At 34.7% G+C, this 23,484-nt stretch overlaps 1 protein-coding gene across 1 annotated transcript in view; it reads right to left on the bottom strand.

Annotated features, from left to right (window-relative positions):
* LOC129230237 (chorion peroxidase-like) overlaps positions 1 to 21,660 on the bottom strand; it is an 82,221-nt gene extending 60,561 nt beyond the window's left edge. The window contains 10 exon segments of the mRNA XM_054864638.1: positions 346 to 436; positions 1,175 to 1,416; positions 3,029 to 3,101; positions 3,103 to 3,152; positions 6,157 to 6,258; positions 6,903 to 7,070; positions 16,504 to 16,579; positions 16,582 to 16,679; positions 19,589 to 19,806; positions 21,479 to 21,660. Of these exon segments, the coding sequence (XP_054720613.1) occupies positions 346 to 436; positions 1,175 to 1,416; positions 3,029 to 3,101; positions 3,103 to 3,152; positions 6,157 to 6,258; positions 6,903 to 7,070; positions 16,504 to 16,579; positions 16,582 to 16,679; positions 19,589 to 19,806; positions 21,479 to 21,660 (1,300 nt within the window).
* Between the last annotated feature and the right edge of the window lie 1,824 nt (positions 21,661 to 23,484).

The following is a 23,484-nucleotide window of genomic DNA, read 5'->3' as shown; positions in this document are numbered from 1 at the left end:
TCGAGGTACAATAATCGAGAACTCGAGTAGTGATAATCGAAAACTCGAGATTAGATAATCGATTACTCGAGATCAGATAATCGAGAACTCGTGACAGTTGAGTTCTAGAATGATCTTGAATAATCGAGAGATTCGATTATGAGAACTCGATTATACCCACCGCTACCTGGAAGCAACTATGTTTAGAAAGACGTTTTATTGACGGCCTATAGTGCGACTCTGATAAGTTTCGCCATGTCCTTGACAATTTTAAACTCTTTTTGGGGTACACAGCACGAAAACCCATATTCTAACAGGGTCGATTGTATGCTTTAAATCAAAATCCCATTACCAGTGTTCAGCTACTTGCTGCATCCACCAAAATTTCTGGATGAACTGTCCATCGATACATCCCTTTTGCGTTTGAGAATTCAATTATTGCATTCGGATGATCACCCTTGAGAAGAGATAAAATGGAGGGAATGAAGACTTTCATTCGTGAAGCAAAGACCCCAAGTCACGTGATAGGTTTTTATTGCGAAGCGTTGGAAGAAATCCGGTTTCTTTCGCTGGTTTCTCGCAAAACGTGTCAACGATTCGTCGCTGTTGACCCACGTGACTTGGAGTCTTAGCCTCAGCTTTTGCTAAGCCAATGATTGGACTTGCTCCCTCCAATAAGTAATTCCTGTTCTAAGTGATCACTTGAAAAACGTCAAGTTTATAAACTGATTTCTACACCAAAATATTGCGAAATGGCAATTTTCCAGCTCCGCTATGTTTAGCCTGGAAGCAACATTTTTGCGTGAAGGGGTTGTCAATATTCGCTACACGCAGGTGTGGGTCTTCTTAGTAGACCGTCATGTTGCGAGAAAAAAATGTTTCGGAGGGGGCATGGCTAAACTAAGGAGTGATTATATAGTGAATTTTAATCTTTTTTCATGGTCAAAAAGGAAAATTTATGAGTTTCGGAAGGTGATATATTTCCGCAAACCACTCTCCACCTCCTAGAGACGCCTCTGTTATTAGATTATCCGCACGAAATCCTCTTTCTTATTTTCTCTGGTGTGCCTTGAAGAACGTTGTGTACGCCACATCAGTAAATTCTAAACTGCACAATAACCTTACATCGAATTCCATATCCATATTACCCTATTCAAACATCCTTATTTTTTCATAGATGTAGCATACTACTTACCGTTTGTTGCAAAGTAAGGTTATACCTCTGCCTATACACAGGGCCCAGCAAAATAGGCAAAAACTCGTTGTAGGCGATGTACTGGACTTGTGCGGCTATGATGTGCCTCGTCTCTTGGTAGAGCCTTTCGTCCTCCCAGTGTCGATTCAACTTCGACAATATCCTGGCGATGCGGTTGTGGTGTCGTACATACAACGTGTGGAGCACGGTCAGGTGGATTTGCTCGTTCACTCGCTCGTCACCTTGAAAATAAGATGTAAACTTTAAATCCCAGCACGTTCAAAAATTACGTGTAAATAAATGATTTACTATTGGTTTTGCAGATTTAACAGTCGGTTTGATTGAGCCAACACAGATAGGACAAAAAATTTTGTCGCAGACCTTTCGACGAAATTATCATCATTCGACAAAATTTCAAGTTCCATTCGGCTAATTGTGAATTTCCGCTCACCCAAAAATTTAAGTTAGAACGATCTTGGTTCTGCATAGTTTTTTAACCCCCGACACACAAAGGAAGGGGGTTATAAGTTTGACGTATCTGTGTATCTATGTATATCTGTGTATCTGAGTATCTGTGTATCTGTCTGTGGCACTCTAGCGCCCAAACGGATGGACAGATTTTGAAAAACTTTTCTTTGTTCGAAAGGAGAGTTGATCGAGAGTGTTCTTAGCTGGGTTGCGTTTTTGGTTGACATTAATAATAACGAATATATTAATTAAAAACCTCTAAAAGGTGTTTTGCGATTTTTACAGTGAAAACATGTTTAAATATGTAAAAATTTAGTACAAAACAAAGAGTTATTTTTTCTACGTCTTATAGAATATGCTTAGAATTTCCATGTTACATAGAATTCAAATTATGACATTTTTAAAAGCAGATTTTAAATACGGCTAAGCCTTTATTCACGCGATTGGTAACCGAATTCTTTGTTGGCCGACGAGGAAAGAAAACGCTGACAGTTTGTTAATAATAAAAGACAGTTTATTAATATATGAAGTTAACAAATTAATTTCAAGATTGAACTTAAGAACGCATAGAACTGATACTGAGGAATATTGAAAATCTACAGTTCAAAATTTAGACGCTGTGTATTATTCACATGAATTCTTTAACCCCTTAACCCTTCAGGACTCCATCCTCAAATTAAAGTCGACATTCCAATATTTTTATTGCAAAACCTTGATCCACCTAATCTATGCAGTTGAATTCCACTCCAAGTAAAATACCTACGGAATAATGTGATTTAGTGTATTACTCTTACAAGACCAGCAATAGGTCAGTTGACTCATTATCCTCACCTTTCCACATCCTTACAGATTTCCCCTGTCTAATTTTAGTGATTACAATTTCCAGCGAAAATGTCTTTTGCCATCATCATCAACAAATCCGAAGAATATCAAACGTACAACTTTACGCAGTACAATATTACATTCGGGAACATTGACTTACTTATAGCTTATAGGCAATTACATGTTGCTTTCTTAATTAGGAAATGAGGTGAATCAATTTTCTTTAAAATCTCATAAAAACGAAACAAAAAATGTTGTTTACCACGATGTTTTAAAATTAACAATAATCTGCATAATATCTAGTTAAGATCGATAATTTTTCAACCCGAACAAGGTCGGGGCGGGTCGCTAGTACATAATAGTTTTTAAAAACATTATTAAATACATAAGTAATTTTATGTTTACTTATATTTTTATTGAATTTTTCAAAAAATTTTTGTTAATTATGTAAAGAAAATAATTTAACAATTTCGGGATTATTGAAATAAAGAAAAAACGAATAGTTCGTAAGCGTGCTTTAAAACTACAACTGTAAAAGACGTTAACAAAATATTGCATACACACCAGCCAGAAAGCAGTACAAGCTTCTTGGTCTTGCAATGCAGTCTTTTTCAGGAGTGTCTGTTAGCGGCGGGCAGCAGTTCTTTTAAGCCTAAATCACCAAATTTATCCCAAGTCCTCATCAAACCTAAAAAAATGTTTCTTGTTTCATAATCCTTACAGAATTATCTGGTAATATATTTAATTAGCATTTCATGTTTTTCGTCCCCATTCTCTGCGAGACAAAAAAAAAAAAAAAACAGCACCTACAGCCCCTGGCATTTATTTGAATTAATGTCTTGTATTTAAAATATGATTTTCGCAATCTCGACTAGCGATTGGATTCTACTCTTGGGTTTCTTTTCTCTGGAATGGAATGAAAACATTAATTTACAAATAAAAAGATTATTATTTTCAAATAAACGAAACGATAAACTAATTAAATATGTTTGAAAAATGTCTCGTGCTAAAATCTGCAAAAGCTGTTTCAAAAGTTTATTTCTCAAATCCATTACAAGGAGTGGTTAAAATAGTATTTGAAAAGCCTTCGTAGCTTACTTATGCACAAAACCATTTATACTTGATTAAAACACAAGTAAATGAAGTGTCAATAAAAGCATGACTAATTGGTTGAAATTATTAAAATTTATAAACAAAATCAAAAGTGAGGTTCATGATTTTTATTGTTCTCGTGAAAAGAGCCAAAAGGTGATTTTCAAATGCATTGACACATTAGGTTAGACACAATTTGAAAATTTTTGTTGTTATAAACATTAAAAGTTTTCTAGGTATAAATGCCTTACAATTTACAGCTTTCTAACCAATTGATTATTTGTGAGTTAATTTGCTTAGATTTTAGAAATTCCAAAAAATTTCTTCGCAAGTCACCGTTTTTCTCATGAGTGTTACCTTTATAAACCTTATTTTAGATTCACCTTCTGTAAAATGAATAATCTAACAAATCTTGATTAAACCATCTTAAATACTCAGTAAGTCAAAAACGGTATAAATATTTATTTATTTAAGAAATTTTAAGTAGTAAAAATGTTTTTTCTAATGAGTGTTACTTTGTTTCCTAAATAAAGGGTAAAGTTAACGATATTAAATTAAACACTAAATGTTTTCACTGCAATTATGCCATGAATAGCAAAAAAGAACTCAATATTGAAACCAATTTGTTAAAGATTCAAGAAAAAGTTTATTAACGCAAATGCTAAATTTTAGCTATAGTAACACTCACGAGAGTTGGATTCATTAAATTATTTATTGCTAACTTTTGGCAATAATTCTTCTAAAATATCTAGTTATTTGAATACCAATTTTTGATAATTAGAGTCTTTCCTAAACAATGCACACAAATTGCATTTCTGCAAAAACGTTAGCTTTGTGTCAGTGTTTACTTTTCAATTTTTAATAAAAGTTAATTTATTATATATCTGTATATGTGTGAAAAATATATCTCTTTGATAAAGGTACGAGTTAAAGATAATACGATATCTATAACTATGGATGTACTCTAATGCACTTAATAAAAAATACAGTACTGCCTAATTGTACGTTTCTATACTTAAAACACTATCTTTATCTTTACTAATAATAAAGCTGAAAGTCTCTCTGTCTGTCAGGATCTCTGTGACGCGCATAGCGCCTAGACCGTTCGGCCGATTTTCATGAAATTTGGCACAAAGTTAGTTTGTAGCATGGGGGTATGCACCTCGAAGCGATTTTTCGAAAATTCAATGTGGTTCTTTTTCCATTCCAATTTTAAGAACAAAATTATCATAAGATGGACGAGTAAATTGCGAAATTATCATAACATGGAACCGTAACATGGGCACAAGCCAATTGGCGAGATACGAAATTATCATAATGTGGAACCGTACCATGGGTACAAGCCAATTGGCGAGAAAATTCACCATACATTATTTGTAAATATACAGGCGAACCAAAAACCTCTTAATTTTTCTATTACGGGCAAAGCCGTGCGGGTACCACTAGTTTATTATATATCTGTATATGTGTGGAAAATATATCTCTTTGATAAAGGTATGAGTTAAAGGTAATATAATATCTATAACTATAAATATACTGTAATGCATTTAACAAAAACTACATTACTGCCTAATTGTACGTGTCTATGCTTACAACACTATTAAAAATAAATGAGTAACACTCATGTAAGATGATTAAAATACTCTTTACATTGAATTGTTCATTTCAATGTACAACGTATAAGGAATAAATATATCTATTTTTAGACTTACACATTCTTAGAAAAAACAAATATGGCTTCCCTAACAGTGCTGAAAACTACAATAAAGAAATATTTTGCACGTAAAAAAATATTTAATTCCCTTGGGTAACACTCATGAGTTGCACGTAGGGACGCAAACTTCATTGAAATTTTAAGCTGTTAGATAAGCAGTTCAGTAAAATATATTTCAGCTGTGTGTAACTAACAAATATTACTTCCTTCTTCAATGCACAGAAGTAAAAAAAGCTGCTTGAAAGTGTACAAAAAATATTTCGGAAATGTGAGTTTTCTAGTGAGGACAAGGAAATTTCCTTTACTAGATAACTAAAGTAATAGAAAAGGCTTATTAATTTAAGAGCATGAAAAAAAAAGCACCGAATTCAACGAATTGAGTGTGAAACAACGCCTCACTACAATGCATTTCCAGTGCCAAAAAAAATAATTTCATCAATATAAAAATGAATGGATAAAGTCAGGACTACAAACTGTCAATCGTTTTGAAAATCACCCCCAAAACGTTAGCTGGACATTTCGCAAGAAGTAAATGCAAGTTCATATTTTTATTTATTCGTTAAAACTGTCTCTGAGTATGGCAACAATCAGTTATCTACAAATTCATATGACGATTCGTAATGATGCCTCTACGTTAGGATTTCCCAACTGTTAATTTGTGAATTAAATGTTTTTTTTAATCTATTTGCCTTCATTATTCCGCAGTTTATCATTACCTTATATAAAATACCACGCTTGACCCCCTCCTCAAGGGACACTTAAACGAATTTCGAAAACTTATATCGGAGGGTTTGAACACTTCAGCAAAATGTGAAGTAAAAAAAAAAAAGAGGTACATGCATGTTTTCCAGGAAAATAAAATTATATCCAACGAATATGTTCATACCTTTCGTTCCGAGTCGCAGCTTTGTGGCTAACTCGTCAGCAGAACCATATAAGAAATTAGCGTCGATAGAAGCTGTCTGCAAGTTAATGTGAACCCTGGGACCTGAAAAATCAAAAAAATATTTACCACAATGCACGATTCCTAACGTAGAAGACACATTCGGCTCGACCGATTATCTGCAACCGTGAAATCTGCGTAAAAATAAACTTATTTCGATTTCATTAAGAATATACACATTAAAATTTTTATCTGATACGTATTAAGATTTTTATCTGAAAGTAGGTTTTAGTGAGGAAAAAAAACGTATTCTGCTTGACTGATTATTTGCGACCCAGGAATCTGCGCAAAAATAAACTTCTATGAATGCCATGAAGAGAATAAACACTAAGTTTTTTATCTCATACACACTAACATTTTTATCTCAAAGTACGTTTTAGTGAGAAAAAAAATGAGCTTTTTCTCTTTTCAAATGAATGGTACAATTTCGTTAAAACAACACCACACCAAAAATGCGGCCTGGTATAGTTAAAAGACAGAAATAAACGGATTATGTTGCACAACCGAAAAATTTGAAAACTGTTCATTTCGTAGTGCAATACTTTTCAGCTTTCATTACAAATCAACTGTTTTTTAAATATTGGTGCAAAGTTTGGAAGCACTGACAAAACTCTCAGATTTTTTAGATGAACTAAAATAGTATAAAGTTTTCAGTGGGGGAACGAAATGTAGGTCTTAAATTATCTCACCAAGAGCACACCCAGGTAGGTGTCCTGCCATCGTTCTCTTAAAATCCATACAAGTGACATCATACTTGGAGTAGAACGGGTCATTTGCAGGGATTTGTAGAGGCATGCAGTACTTGTGTCGAAGAGCCGGTGGTACTTTACAGCAGGCGATTTCAATTTCATTCTCATCTGAAAAAAAAAAAAAAAACTACATATAATCGCTATGCCTATCTTTTTCAAAAAGCCATAGCCATAGATAATAGTGCAAAGCTCTAGCAAAAACGCATCTATTGTTGTATTAATACATCAACATCAAAAGTAGTAAACCTTTTTTTCGGGGGAATGGGGGGGGAGAGTTAGATGAGGGGAAATAACTTAAAGGATTAGAACTGTACTGTGACGCCAAGATTAAGAGGACATTTTTATTTAAATCAATTTTGTTCTTTTTCAGGCCTCATTTCCACGAAATTTCCTAATTTACAGACGGAAAACGTTTTGTATGCTTTTCATTTTCATGTCGAAAGGACGAATCTTTCTTACGTCAGATAAATTTTGTTTGCAAGTCAATTAGAACGTTTCTAAGTCAATTAGAGCGTTTGTAATTAACGTTTTAAAATACAAAAAAGGCCCAAGCAGTGTTCCTTTGTTTGTTGATAAACATTATGGATCTTCTTTATTCTTCTGTATGGTTTTTTTAGGTTTTTGAAGGAAAATTACAGTAACACCCCTTGTAACAGACAGCTCTCAAATGCGAACACCCCCTCTTATGCGACAATTTTTAATTATCCGATTCCAAGGCAAATAACATTGTAAAACCCCTCTAATGCGGACACTAACGGGGAAAAAATTGTCCCGTTAGTGTCCGCCTTAGAGGGGTTTTATTGTAGTATTATTTTTGACTTGTTGGTTTTTCCATCGCAGTTTTCATTCCTCTCATAGATTTCTTTGTCGTTCTTATGATATATTAGCGACTAGATTTTGATTACCGGTTCCATTTTATTCTATGTTTTAGATTTTCGACATTTTTGCTCACATTTACTGTTCTATTATTAAAATCGTCTTAAATACGATTCGTCCACTGTACAAATAAGAATCGTAAATGTTGTACATTTTACAGCAATCAAAACTCACTTTTAAGACAACAGTTTTAAAAGTAAAAAAAACTGCACTTTGTCTAAAAGTAAACGGAAAATGTATTTGGCTTATCCCTCCAAGAAGAACGCTTTCACGCCGGATTAAAAAGTAAAAAGATAGGTGAGACACTAATCACAACTATTCAAATTTCGACCACAAGCGAAATCAGTGTTGATAAATAGAACCATTTTAACGAAATATTACTTACAATTTCAGTCATTGCAATTTTTGGCATGAAAGAATGTATTCAAATCTGGAATTAATCATTAGTTTTTTTTTTAATTTATTTTTTCATGTTTTTTAATCTTTTTAGCTTTCCCATGACAGCTGTTGTTGCTCACTTTGTTACGCTTGGAGTATTACATTCCATTTATTTTCTCTATGAATGGTTTTGTGCCGCAGCAAATGTTTTTTTTTCGTTAAAAGGATGAGTTTAATGCAGCGTTTCTCAACCTTTTTTGACCCGCGGACCGCTAAAATCTTGTGAAAACTTCCGTAGACCGGTAAGGTTTTTTCTTTCTTAAAAATAAAAGAACAAAAAAAAAAACTTTTTTTTTATTACAAACAAAACTTTTTTCTCTTTTTACCCCTTTTTTTATACAAAAAAAAAACTGAAACTGCTTCATCAGTTAATTTAGTGGCTTTACAACCGAGGGCGGGGAAGGAAAGTCCTCCCCGGGTACTCCCTTCGGGGGTTGACCCCTAAACTGGATTTAAGAGTTTATGAAAAAAATCAATAATTCAATTCTTAAAATTTTCCATGAAAATATGTTAAATTATATTTAAGCTATCAAATTTCCTTTTTAATGGAACGCAACATTGCGGCGTGGGGGAGGGACGATTACATATGCATCCAGGACAAATTTTACATAAAATGCTCTCATGTAAACTTTTGTCCACATGAAAGAAAAAAATTGGTCTTGAAAAATTGTATGAACTTAATCTTTCACAAAACTTCAAAAGGTTTTTTTGGGGGAGAGGGGGAAGACACCACAAATAATCACCTCGGGTAACACCCGTTCTAGAAACGCCCCTATTTAATTTTAAAAATTCATTATCATTTACTCTCAGTAATATTTAAAAGTAAAAATAAGAAAATATTTCTTTAACTCTCCACAAGCGAATAAAAGACCACAAAATGCATTCAAAGTAGTTAAAATGTAAACGTGAAAATATCGTATGAAATGTTAATATTTTTTTATTTAAGAAATTGGAAAAACCTCTTTTGAGACACCCGAAAAGTATTTGGCAAAACATTTAAGTTTTTATGCGTTTCGATCAAAGGAAGCGCCATTGCAATAACACCTATGCCCTAACAAGGAAATATATCCGGATGAATGAAAATTTCTTTTTCACCGCTATGTCACTGGGCGGCTTCCTTAACCTGAGGAAAATAATTTTAATTAAAGATTCAAAACATATAACAATGTTTTTGGCATGCAACCTTCGTGTTTTCATCTTGCGATTAATTAGATCGATGAAAATATTGCATCGAAAGCCGACTTAAAATTTACGAAAAATAATGTCTCAACAAGAAAAAGTAAATATTTTATTAATCCAATGTAAGACTTTTGGATCAGTATAGCTACGCCTTCCACAGGAAGCGGTAAACTCACTGTTCACCTTGACACCCTTTGTATAATTTGGCGTGGTTCAATTCTGTCAAAAATTAAAAGTATTGTCTTCCTCAGCATCAGGAAGTTCAAGAGAGTTAATATCCATTTTAATCGAAATGAAGGTCGGGAAACTGTTTCGGGCGTAGTTAGCATCTATTAAAAATAAAATCGATCTGTTCTACATTTAGTTGCAAGACAGTCCTGAAACGCTAATTTAGCTAATTCGAACCCGTACCATGTGGCTGTCCGAAAACGATTGTTGCCAGTATTTTATCCAATAAAACGCGTTAAAGTACGAAATAGTCACCTCAAGGAACATCTGCTACAGTTCTAGACAAAATATAGGACCAAGAAAGAATCGTGAAAAATATTAAAGTAAAACAGTAAAATTTTTTTTGAAAAGAAAACATTTTTAAACGAGGATCGTGTTTAATATACTTTATGTAAAATTGTATTGAAAAACTAAGTTTTTCCTTCCTTTTGCATAGTAAAGGAAGTATTGTATTCGCGAAAAAAATTTCACTCAAAAATCGGCCTTAATTTCCATTCTGCTCTCCCCCGAATGAATATTGAGCTGTTTTTTTTTGTTTTTTTTTTCAACCTGACCCATGTGGATAAATTCCTAAGAACGTAAAGACACCCGAAATGTCCATTTTGACGATCTCCGAGTTAATTACAACGAGTTTTCTCGTGACGTCCGTATGTAGGTATGTATGTATGTCGCATAATTCAAGAACGATATGTCCTAGAAAGTTGAAATTTCGTACATAGACTCCTAGTGGGATCTAGTCGTACACCTCCTTTTTTGCGTATGCGTTCCCGTAAAGGTTTAGGGGGCACCGGCCGAAAGGTCAGTACTCTGGAAGCCCTAGATGGCATAGCAGAGCGGGGTTCCCTGTTGTGTACCTCCTTTTTTGGTTGCATTCGGATGTTCCAAAAGGGGTCTTTTACACCTTTTTGGAGGGAAATCAGTGTTAATTTAAATGCAAACTCAAGTGGTGTTCAGGGCCGCAGAGAGCCAAGGCGGGCCCCTTGTCAGTTATGTCACCGAGCCCCTCCTGCCCCCCCCCCCCCAAAAAAGAAGAAAAAGAAAAGAAAAGCTGAAAAAGAGAAAAGAAACAGGAAGAGAAGAAAAAAAGGGGGAAAAAGAAAAGAAAAGAAAAGGGGAAAAAAAGAAAAAAAGTGGGGAAAAAAGAAGAAAATCAAAATTGCTTACTAGAAAACAATTAGCTCTGTTTTAAGTGCCATAAGAGTAAATATCAAAAGAGTAAATTTTACTTAATCTTTACGTTTTCTCTTATTCGGAGTTTTTTCCTCCATTCTTCTTTCTTCTTTTTTTCTTTCCTTCTTTTCTTTCTATCTTTTTTTACGTCAGTGTCGCCTCCCCCCTCACAAGGTCCGGGACCCTAGTTTAAGACTAGGCTGACATGGCCTCTCGTCAGGCCTGGTGGTGTTATAATTTGGTAAACACTTGGCGATATATCGCCAAGGTTTTGGTTGCCAAGTTTTGTCGCCTACCTGGCGACAAAAATTTGGCGGGGTTTTTTTTTTTTTTTTTTTCTTAATCTGGTTGCAGTTTGGCCACTGCTGAAGATATTTAGAAAAATAACCATTGAATAACATTAGAATTGGCAAAAATTAATCTGTATAAAACGCTTTTTTTTTCGCTTCGGTTCACAACAAACTTGGGGTGAAAATATTTAAAGTGTTTCTTTGCTTACTCCAAGTCCAAGACCCTATTATCATTAAATCAGCGTAAAAGTAAGTCATGTTATGCACACATCAGCTCGTTGTACCTTAAGACCATGTTTTTGCGTTGAACATAAAGAAGATGCTGGACAAAATTGTAAGGCAACAAACAATAAAGTTAATAGTCAGTGACATTGCTTTTATTTTGTATGAACTTAATCAATCTTGAAGTCATAGACTCCTATAATTCCTTTGAAACTTCTTTTGAAACCTTTTCCCAAGAATGTCGTATGACTTTTTTCAGTTCACACTTATTCTTGCAACATTTCCCGTTTGCGTTAATATTACGCACTAACCTGTCCCATAAGTTCTCATTTGGATTGATATTGGGCCTTTTAGCACACCAGTTCAAAAAACGCCCTTAATCGATCTGAAACTATGCCTTTGTGTGGCTTGAGGTATGAGCGGAAGCATTGTCTTATAAAATAAGTATATGATAAGGACGTTAGCAACATAACAAGAACAAGAACGTTTTAACATTCCCAGATACAGTTTTTGATTTTATAAATGCAATGTTAGTGACTTCGCCAGCAACAAGGCGTGCCAACACCTTCATTTTCCCTTCCGAACTGAAGCTTTGTATGGGGCCCTGACGCATATCGTACCAATAGCATTAAAAGTCGTCTGTCTTGACAACGTTGGATTTTTTTCGCTAGAGAATACCGAATTTTGTCTGCAAATGCCGCTTAAATTTTCGCAAATGGTGGACGGAACTGATTTTGCTTTACCATCAATGGATGTATCCCCTTCATTTTCGCATATCGTCGATAAGGTTTCGTTGATATTACTCACCATTTTGTTCTACTTGAACATGGAATTTCCAGATCTCCGACAACCGTCTCTGAAGACACAATTTTGTTGGTAACTCTATTTAAAATGAGATTGTTTTGTTGAGGAGTTACCGAACTTGTCCTCCCAGGAGTTCGTTTTTGGAAGTATTTTGCAGAGAGTTGCAAAAAATTATTAATAATAGTGTTTGACCTTTCCAATTTATCAATAATAATGCAAGAACTTAGCCCACAATAATAAAATGCAAGAATCTATCTGTTCGTCTTCTCTTCCGGGCAGTGGTTTTACCGAAACCCATGTTGAAACACGCTCGCAGTGATGGGGGCTACAAGCTAGAATAAGAGCTTTGGCTTCACTCTAAGCAATACAGCATCGATCATATGCACCTGGAATAAGATTGGCAGATTCGCCTTATAATTTTTTTCCAATATCAATCTTGATGCAAAATACAGGTCAGTAAAATTTCGCAAGCATATATCAAAAGAATTTGGTGACTGGCAATATCGCCTCAATAAAAAACGTTGAAAAACCTTTTTTTTTCCTATCAACATTCTTTTTGGTCAGTTTTTGTTGTTGACCTTACATTTTTGTCCGAGACTACATAAGATCTCAAAGTAAGATATTACATAAGAATAAAAACAGAATTCGCTAGATCTTAACGATTCATTTCCTCGTCAAATTTAAGGCACCGCTTAACGCAGGAAATTGGAGCAAGCTGTGCGTGTGTGCGTGTCTGTGTGATTTTCTTCTCATTGGAAACACGAAACCTGAAATAATTGAAAAACAGAAATTTCGGGTTTGGGACCCGTCACAAATGACTTTTGCAGATCCTCTACATCTTGTTTACCCCTACTTTTCTACATATATTTCACTTTTCATTTTAAAAATCTAGGGCGCTCTTCAGGCTTGTGCTCGGGCCTACAAGTGCCCCCCCCCCCCCCATTGTACACGCTCCTTGATATGTGTTACGCATTCTTAATTCTTATATTCACTGTACTTGCTGTTTAAAACAACATTAGCTGCCCCGTTACCAACACCTACCATCATTTCAAGTATAAAAGAAGTGCAAGTGAACTACTTTCATCTCTCAAAATTTCACGATGCCAAAAAAAAAAAAAAAAAAACTAACGTGTCGAGAAACAATAAAACAATAAGTTAAAAAAAAATCTGCAATGTAAGGAAATTCGATTGGGAAAGGAGGGCGTTTATTATCATCCTTGCCCTAGAGGCAATGCATCCAAGCGTGCACGATTTTAATTAATGAAAGTGAAATATCGAATCTAACAAAAAATCGCTTCAGAACTATTTAGCATGCTTATAATTTAGGTAAACCTAAGCAACTAGAGAAAAAAATAACTGGGAAAACGGAATGTCACTAAATTCCGAAAAATCTGACGAAATGCATAATTATCTTGAAATAAAGAAAGTTTCTTCATACTACATTGACAAGTGACTTTCATAGTTCGTTATTTCAATTTCTATTGCTAGAATTCTAATATTGACACGACTAACAGAATTTACTTGTCATCAGAAAATGGCGTTGATTTATTTATTTCACGGAATTCTCTTCTTCCGTAGAAACAACTAAAACTTATCATGCCTTAAAATTCTTTAAGGTTTGCTGCTTTGATGATTTTGAGTCTGTTTTCTATTTAACAAATAAAAACCTTTCTGCTGAAAATTAAAAATAATCAGTTATCCAACGTTTTGAAGCACAAAAAAATGCCAATTACAGCAGACACGTGTTTCGGTGTTACAAGGAACACCTTTTTGCTGTAATTGGCATTTTTTGTTCTTCAAAACGTTGGATAACTGATTATTCTGTTTTCTATTGTTTTTAGTAAAAATTTTTATAGGCAGAACTTTAGTCTAACTGACTTTCAATCTTACTAACTTCTACTTTATTATCTTATATAATTAAAAACTGATCTATGTATGTTCAAGTAACTTCTCCCGAACGAAAATGAACTGACCATCGAGCAAGGTATCGATGGATTCGTAATCTTCCCGTCTTCATGTTTGGCTATTTAACATAATCTTCCGATAATAATTAGCGGAGATATCAATTAAAAACTATATTAATTATGGCTCTTAGATTTCAAAATAAAATCCCTATTTTTCGAAGGCTTTCCACCATTCAAATTATTATTCAGTGCTTCATCTCAACTTTCCGTAACAATGCTTTAATTAAAATTTGTAGTTGCAGTGTGAAGAAAATCGTTAAATGAAAGATTTGCTGCCATTTTTTTCTCGTATATAAACAAAAAAAAAATTGTTTTTGTTTTGAGGCTTTTCCTGCAATTGGGGGTTTTAAATTGTTTACTTTTTGGTTATTTTCCCGCAATCTGCCGCAAAATTTTAACTGATTTTTTTTTTTTTTTTTTTTTTGTTCAAACCTGATTGTTAAAACACGCGTCACTAGCCATAACTATTATTTTCGCGGTGCACCGTGCAAAGCTGGGAAACGCAGCTAGTTTGCTTTATACATTCTACCGACGTCAACTCTAAATTTTCGAGGCTTTGCAAATCTTTAACTAGCATTGAATAAAAAAGTTTTTAATTTTCATCCTTCAGCTTTCGGTCTATGAGTTTGCCATTTGGAAACGTATTTAATTTAGTCTTCTAAAGTACTATAAGAACAAATGGAAGCTTTGTTGCTGTCGATGACCAATAAGATAGACACTGAAGATGCTATTAAATCAACTTTTAGATAGCAAACAGCAACACCGGTTATGGTGGAAAATGAAAATAGAGATTTGTTCTTTCAACATTTACTACATTTTCCATTTTACTTAGTTCAGTACGCTTGAGAATACTTACCTCTTGTTCTGTCAAGATTAAAAACTTAATTCTGAAACTAAGACATTTTGACTATATTTAGCAGCATTTTCGGGTACTGGACTGAAGTGTTTGTTGCGTTTTCAATTAAGGCCTAATGTAGTAACATGTTTTTAAGCGCTTTTATTGTACTTGGCCTGATTGTCACGGAGTAATCTGAGGTCTGCTTATGCTTATATCTCGGCAACTAGACCAATTAGAGACTTCGGGATTCACTAAATGATTTGCTTAACCTTAAGGTACAACATAAAGCTGAAAAATTAAAATTCTAAAATAAAATTATTATTTCAGTTAAGATGGAAAACAGCAAATTTCATGTAATTTCCATATTAAATGTTTAAATATAAAACCCATTGTTACAAATTTTGCTGCCTTGCAACAGAAATATTAAAAGCAATCATAATGAAAATTTTAAATCAAGGCTTCTTTAAAGCAAGCATAAAATTAACAAGCATAAATCCTAGAGAGGAACAAGGATTAATTTTTAGTGCCAACTGCTTGAAGTTTTAGACATTTATATAGGTTTTTTCCCTTTAAGTACCAAGCATTTATATGAAAAAATAAGGTAAAGTTTCGTGATGGTAAAATTATTCTATTTCTGAAATACATTTTTCCTAAAGAATAAAATAACAGAATTTGAAAAAAATATATATATATACTAAGCACTTTTCATAATGCACTCAATAGAACCATATAACTTTTCTAGGTCAGAAAGAACAATTTAAAAAATTCCTGTAGTTTTCGAAAATTAAAAGAAAATGACACCACAAACAAAGAAAAATACGGCTCAATTCATGAAGAGAATTTCTTATCATTATCTAGCTTTCAATAATAACTTTGAGTGTTGAAACATGCATATTTTTCTTATTGGGAAAGTTTGGTTTGAAATGACTAGAATCGCACTTTTCTTCGTTTGTGGTGTCATTTTCTTGTAAATTTCGAAAACTACAGGAATCTTTAAATTGTCCTTTCTGACCCGGAAAAGTTATTTTGTCCTTTTGAGTGCATTATGAAAAGAGCTTAGTATTTTTTTTTTTTTTTAAATCTATTATTTTTTTATAAAACATGCTTAAATTACTATGACTATTGAATATGTTCCATGTCATTTAAATTAGAAATAATAGCCAAAGGATTTTTTTTTAAATTGTCTTAAATAATGTTGTAACTTGCCCCAAACACGAATATAAGATTATTTAAAATAACAAGTTACATTTTAATGGAGGAGTGCAAAGTAATCTACCTCCTCATGGAGTATTCTGGGCAACGTTTAATACTGAAAAAAGGCCTACAACGATGGCACACTGCCTTGCCGCCCATACGAGTATCTTAGAAGCCTACAGTGGAATGAAGGTGGCTAGTCTCAATCCAAAACAGAGGAGCTTTTACTTATTATAAAGAATCATGATATTAACGTGCTATTTTTAACAACTAATGGAGGCAAATCTCGTCATTTGAAAAAAAAAAAAAATCATTCAATTTTAGAAGAATAAGATTACCTCTGGGCTGCGCAGCCAGCGTCAGATCATGATCAATGAACTGCCCCCAGGACATGAAAAGCACCGTGATGTTCCGAACTCGGGCATGTCATAGTCTTTGTGAATGGCAGCACTCACTCTTCTTGCGTTGGGCAGAGGACCGCCATCCACAGACGACACCCGAGGAGAATCGATACCTGTGAAGAAAATGTATATCAGAAAAATTTAAAGTTCAAAATAATAAATAGAGACGCAAGTGACAAGATGTAACTTTCTACCATAATACTCTAGGAACAACTTGAAATAAAACTTCCTCCAATTTTCCTTGCTTTGGGAAAGCTTTAGAGGGTAATCTGATTGGAAAATGAACACCTCCATACAATTTCATTGTGAGAAATTCATGACATCCGTAGCATTTATTACCATTCATGACATCCCTAGCATTCATTAACATTCCTAACATTCATTACCATTCATGACATCCCTAGCATTCATTAACATCCCTAGCATTTATTACCATTCATAACATCCCTAGCATTCATTAACATCCCTAGCATTTAGTACACGAAATTCAAAATAGTTGTACCCACATTATACATTCACGTACTAAAGAAATCGGCGAATGAGCGTTTTTGTCCTGTAAATCATAGGTAATGCAGTATGTTAGTTTGCAGTATGGTTTCAGGAAAGGTAAATCCTGTACTACTAATTTATTGCATTTCTACGACAAGGTTACCTCAGCTTTAGATAACAAAAAATGTGTGGATGTTGTTTATATTGATTTTCAAAAAGCTTTTGACCAAGGTACCGCATGTTGCTCTTCTCAGCAAGTTAGCTGACATTGGAATAGGAGGAAAAACTTTACTTTGGGTTAGAAAATTGGCTTACTGGTAGGAAGCAAAGAGTAGTTGTGAGAGGAAATCATTCCAATTGGAGTGATGTTTTAAGTGGGGTTCCTCAGGGATCAGTTTTAGGGCCTCTTTTGTTTATTATATTTATGAATGACATCAATGAAAATATTTCTGGAAGCATGAATTGTTTTTCAGACGATGTAAAAGTTATGGGGATTGTCGAAAATGAAGAACAAGTAAAACAGCTGCAAGAGGATTTAGATCATATTTCTAAGTGGGCAGATAAATGGGGTATGGCAGTTAATGTAGGGAAATGTCAAGTGCTACACTTAGGTCATGGAAATAAGCGTATGAGATATCGTTTACAGGGTTCAGTCATAAAATCAGGCAGAAAATGTATGGATCTGGGTGTCCTTTATAAATCAGGACTTCAAGTTTAGTCAACAGTGCAGTATTGCTAGTAACAAAGCCAACAAAATGCTTGGGTTCATCAATAGATCTATTTCAAACAAATCTAAGAAAGTTCTTCTGCCTTTATATAGGAGTTTAGTAAGACCTCATTTGGAGTATGCTGTTCAGTTTTGGTCGCCTTATCTGAAGAAAGATATTTTTGTATTGGAAAGGGTTCAAAGAAGGGTAACTAAATTAGTAAGGGGACTCTCAGATTTAGATTATGATACCAGACTTAATATGCTTCACATGTATAGCCTGGAGCAAAGGAGAGTCAGAGGGGACATGATTCAGTTATTTAAAATTATCAAAATGAAAGATGTAAATGGATTAAATTTTTGCGGGGAAAGCAGGACAAGGGGTCATTGTTTTAAGCTATTAAAATCTCAGGCTAACTTGGAAATCAGGAAAAACTACTACTTTAGCAGGGTCGTGGGCACTTGGAATAGCTTACCGGAAGAGGCGGTAATGAGCAAGGGAGTGGATAGCTTTAAGAGGGCCATTGATCTTCATTGGGGACTAATTAATTGACTAGGACCAGCCTAGCTGGGCCCAGAGCCTGTTGCTGGTCGTCACATTTGTATTTGTATTTGTATTTGTAAAAGCAGATATTCGCTAATTTCGGTCTTTCACGGTAACACATATATATATTTCTTAGCCCATTTGTACTGGTGTGGCATTTATTTGCACTTTATTACCGTAGTTTTAAATTTTGGCTTTCAATTCCTATATTTTGGAATATAAAGAATTACTATGCATCATAATACTGAAGTATCCACTTTCTAAAAAAGTGTCTTACCACCTTGGATTTGATCCCAATTACGCATGTTCAAGAACATTGTAGTGGTATAATCATACCTTTTTTATTAATTTAATTTTATTTTATTTATTTATTTATTTGAATCTTTTAGATTTTAACAGTCTGCTTTTTTCCCCTGCAGTGACATAAATTCGTCAAATAGAACGTGCGTTTAAGGTTTTTTGTCCATGCTGAGTTTCAACGTCTCTTTGGAGAAGGACTCCATTATTTTCCAAGCCGTTCATAGTATCAAATTTTACATTAGCAGAAAATATTAACTACTAGAAATTTGCCTGTTAACGTACAACGGGTGAAAATTGCTTCTACATTTGAACGAAGCCATTGCCTGGTTGGTGATATTGTGATAGTTGAAGTTTTAACAAATCCATAACTCCAGTGAATTAACCTAAACTCCAGTAGATAGCGTTCATTGTTGACCCCTTTTTCGCTTCTTCATTCTCCTAAAATGTACCAGTAAAACAGTTAAGTAACCGGATATAGTTCAGCCTTGTCAAAATAAAGCATTTCGCTGCTATGTCAAACAGTACCAAAAATATTGCAAATTACCTTGCTATAAAGCGAGTTTCATTGCTGATGACGTCACAGCATTAATCGATCTGTGAATTCGCTATGTGGTGCAGGTTGCGTGCAGAGAAAACTTTGGAGCCCGTCAAAAATTACTTTTCCGGGCCCCCACCATATTGTTTTATCCCTATATTTCAGGCCTAGTTTTAAAAATATTGGGCCCCCTTCAGACTTGGGCCTGGACCAAGAGGTGTCCCTTCTCCCCCCCCCCTTGTGAACGCCCCTGTATGTGTGAGGATTATTGCAAAATTTGAGCATTTATCTTAGAAATATAAACTCTAAACTCAATTGAATTATCGCAAAAAAAATATAAAACACTGAATATTAATCTTCAAAGTTACTAAGGGAAGCAAAAAGAGATCATTCATAAAATACCTTCAAGAGACAAGTAAAATGTTCAATAGTCATGAAAATTACTAACCATTAGTGTAGACGGGTGGTATCAGTCGAACGAAAGGAGTGTTTGCGGAGCCCCAGATCGTGTGCTTCATGTTGTTGCACTTTCCGGTCATGGACCGGAACCGGGAGACCGTGCAGGGGACGGGTTTGAATATGGCCGGACACACGTGCCAGATATCCGTCCGGGAGGTATCAATAGAAGGAAGGTAGGCAAAGATTTCATATGGTGACAAGTTAAACCTGTAAAAAAAAACACGTTTTTATTTTTTTTAATGCATTTAAATAGTAGGGGAATGTGGGGCAAAGTGAAATAGTTAAGATTAATGAGTTTTTTCACAATGAACAAATCGGAAATTTGTTTTGAAAATTACAGTATATAAAGAAAAGAACATTTTATTTCAGAATAAAACTTGCGTTGAAACAGTATTTTTTATTTTTTGGCAGTATATTTGAGTCTTCAAAAAGAAGTGGAAATTTTTCACTTTTTTTTTCCATGGAGCAAAGTGAAAAATAAAATGATTTTCTAATGAAATCTTTTCTATTTGATTATAAAACATATTTTTGATTAAAAGAATCCGTAAGTAAAGAGTTGAATGAATAAATGAAAACATAATGAATGAATCCTGCTAAACCATGGGGAAAATATCTGAGCCCCCCCCCCCCACCTTAAAATTTTTCACATGGGTGCCCTTGATTGGGTGACACAAGTGCCGCGGATAATAAAAATTGCAGATAAACCGCAAAAAGGCTAAAATGAGGAACAAATTGTCCTTCCTCAAAAACTTAGCTGTATTGCTTCAATTAGTGAAAATATATACACTACTAAAAATGTTTCATATTTTCGCTCAAGCTTAGCATAAATAAAGAACAAGTGTCTGTACGATGAAGAAAGCACAAAAAATAAATAAATAAGTAAAACAAAAGCCACTGAGTTTAAAATTTAATTTTTCTACAAAAAAAAAAAACATTCATGTTTGCTTTTTACAGGGAAAATACATGTTATTGATTGTTGATTGACTCACGGATAATCCCCTCGTGGATAATCGGGAGTTTACTGCATGAGTTTTTCGAAAAAGAACCTGACTACTCCGTCTATGTGCGGCAACCTTTTGGTAAAGTGTGTGTGTGTGCTGTATTTGATTCCCTCCTCCTTCTCTTCGCTTGTAGCAATGTGTTACACTGCTTGTTACTTCCTCCCTCCCCCTTGTCAGAGACTTAAACACATAGATACGGCAAGTGGGTGTGGTTTCTGACGAAGAAATCTTCGCGGAGGGAAGTGAGGGGAGACCACGTGACTCCGATCTTCCACGGAAGCACTCTTTCCCATGTCTGCACTAAATCTCGTAGGGATTTGAATAGTCTTCGATTTTATTTTTTTACCTTATGTCTGACATGTTTTGGCTCATTTTTTTCTTTCTGTCGCCCGCAAGCGCATAGTTTACTGATTCATGGATAAGTGTTTTTTCCTTTTTTTTTCTCAATTTCTACAGTAAGCTGTTGAGTTATGTCGATTTAAAAATGGTTCCAAAAAAGAGGAAGAAAATGTCGAAATCCAAACGCCCGAACCACGTGATACACGGCGGTTCGAAAAGACGAAATTATTTGATCTTCTCCCCAACTAATAAAAGTTGTCGCCTTTACTCCTGCTTCAGCGCATACAATAGGGACTAAATTGGATGGCTTGTCTATCTCTCAATGGTCCAAGGTCACAGTCTGCCATAATTTCAAGAATTCACCTCCGCCCAAAAAACGTGAAGTGATTTGTGGACTATCCCTAAGCCATTTTTTGTTTTATCTCTTGACATTTCAAAAGAGAATCTACAATTTCTAAAGAGCAAGCGTTTTTTTTTTTTTTAAGGGTTGATTTTTGTTACCAAAACGGTATGATATTCTCATGATATGGTATACTTACCAGTCCCCGAGTACTCTGGAGGTTTCAAGAAGAAGATTAGCTGATGCATCTATTTCTTCGGGATGAGGATTTAAGCTCCTTGAAGCTCTGTGGATGTAACCTGCGGGTGTTATTTCAATTGTCAGTGCCACTTCAGAAAAAACAATCAAAAGCTTAATCCTTAACCATGCAAGCTTAGGCATACGCTGGATGTGAAAATTGGGTGAACCTGTGTGCTCCCACCTAGGTGCTAATACGGATATAGAACATTCCTGCCTAATAATCCTGAAGGAACTTAGATTTTTCTGTACAATTTCAGTATCCCATTTGTTTTTTCCTGCACTATTTCAGGATCTCGCTTAATTTTTCCTGTACTATTTCAGTATTTCGTTTGTTTTTCTTGTACTATTTCAGTATCTCATTTATTTAATCTTGCATTATTTAAGTATCATTTGTTTTTGTCGAACCTAATTCATTCATTGTTTCACTTGTTGTTACTTTAATCTTGCTAAAGTTTCTGCTTATCCATACCATAAATTTCTTTGCGCGTCTGTCCGTATGTGTGTCTGTGCGTCTGCAACCTTATCTCGTCTGGACGGACAATGTGCACCAAGCCAGTACTGGTACCGTTGGATGTAGAACACCCAGGAAAAGCCTTTGCGCCCTGCCCCACCCATCTATACCTAAAGAAGCAGGAGATAAGGAGCCGGACATCCATGGATAAAAACAAAAAAAAATCATCAATTGTCACCGGCCTTAGACGGCATTAAGCGCCACCGCAGCTGGCGAATGGAGGATAGCCAGCGAAGCGGGCAGGAAGCGGAGCCCACAAGTATTAAAAATTGATAACTGTAAAATATTAATGTCCCATTATGCTTATAATTATTTATGTGTGTTAGCAAAATTCGTCGGCAGTGTGTTTCGGCAATCAGAAAAGCGACAAGCAGAAATTGAATTGTTGTTCATAATAACTTACTCAATTAATATTCAGCTTTAATCATAAATAATGGTTTGTGTAAATCTTTAAAATCAAGTTTCAACTCTGAAAGAAGTTTAAGAGAAATACTCGCCTAATCTCCTCTTTGCTTTTGACACTGCATCATTCACATCCCTGTATGTGATACACATGTTTCTGGTTGAAGTTGTGGGTCCATAATAATCACGCAAATCGCTGGAAGAGTAAAATGTCAGAGCGTTAACAAAAACAATCTTAAAATCTAGGACCTTCTTTTTATTAAAATGCTATTCACATCAATTCAAATCACTTCTTTTCGTGTACGCTTGTTTGAAACTTACGACAAAAAAGACCTAAAAATAACTTATTCCTACTTTCGAAAAACATATTCAAAAAAAAAAAAAAAAAATCGGCACTTATAGGGCATAAAATATTGCTTATAAAGCTCCAATTTTTGAAACAACGGAGCGAAATTGGCTTATGAAACGAAATGAATTTTATTTACAAAATCAACGAAGTTAATACTTTTTCTAACAAGTTACCTATTCTAGATAGTAAAACGTTTTAGTATCTCTTAAAACTGGAATCAGTGTTTTTTTTTAATGTACCTACTTATTCAAGGAAGAAGTAGCTCGACGTTTAAAAAGGAATACCAAAATTTTGGGGTAATCATAATTTTTTACGACACGAAGTCACGATTTAAAAAGAAGTGTTCCAGCTGGAAGACTATTCTCTTCCGGAATCTCAAGAAAAGCGAAGACAAGTCACTTTCTTCGATGTCGCGTGACCGATCTGGCATTGGTTATTATTGAGTTGATTATGTCAAATTGAGTTATGAAAAACATTTCTCACTAAAACAGAGATAAATAACATTCTAACTCCCTTGAAACTTCGACCGCGTAGCGGAATGTCATGTGACAATCAAACAAAATCGTGTTTCATGTTAGTTACTGGGATGCAACGTAGCCCTGGCTCTTGAACTTCAACAGCACAGAGGAATGTCCCGTGACAAGTAAACAAAGCCCTGTGTCACGTTGGTGAACCCTGTGCCATCCCTTGAACTTCAACAGTG

The sequence above is a fragment of the Uloborus diversus genome, chromosome 9 (genome assembly GCF_026930045.1).
Source record: "Uloborus diversus isolate 005 chromosome 9, Udiv.v.3.1, whole genome shotgun sequence".
Lineage (NCBI taxonomy): Eukaryota > Metazoa > Arthropoda > Arachnida > Araneae > Uloboridae > Uloborus > Uloborus diversus.
Note: the sequence above shows the minus strand (reverse complement) of the source record. Positions and strands in the feature narration are given on the sequence as shown.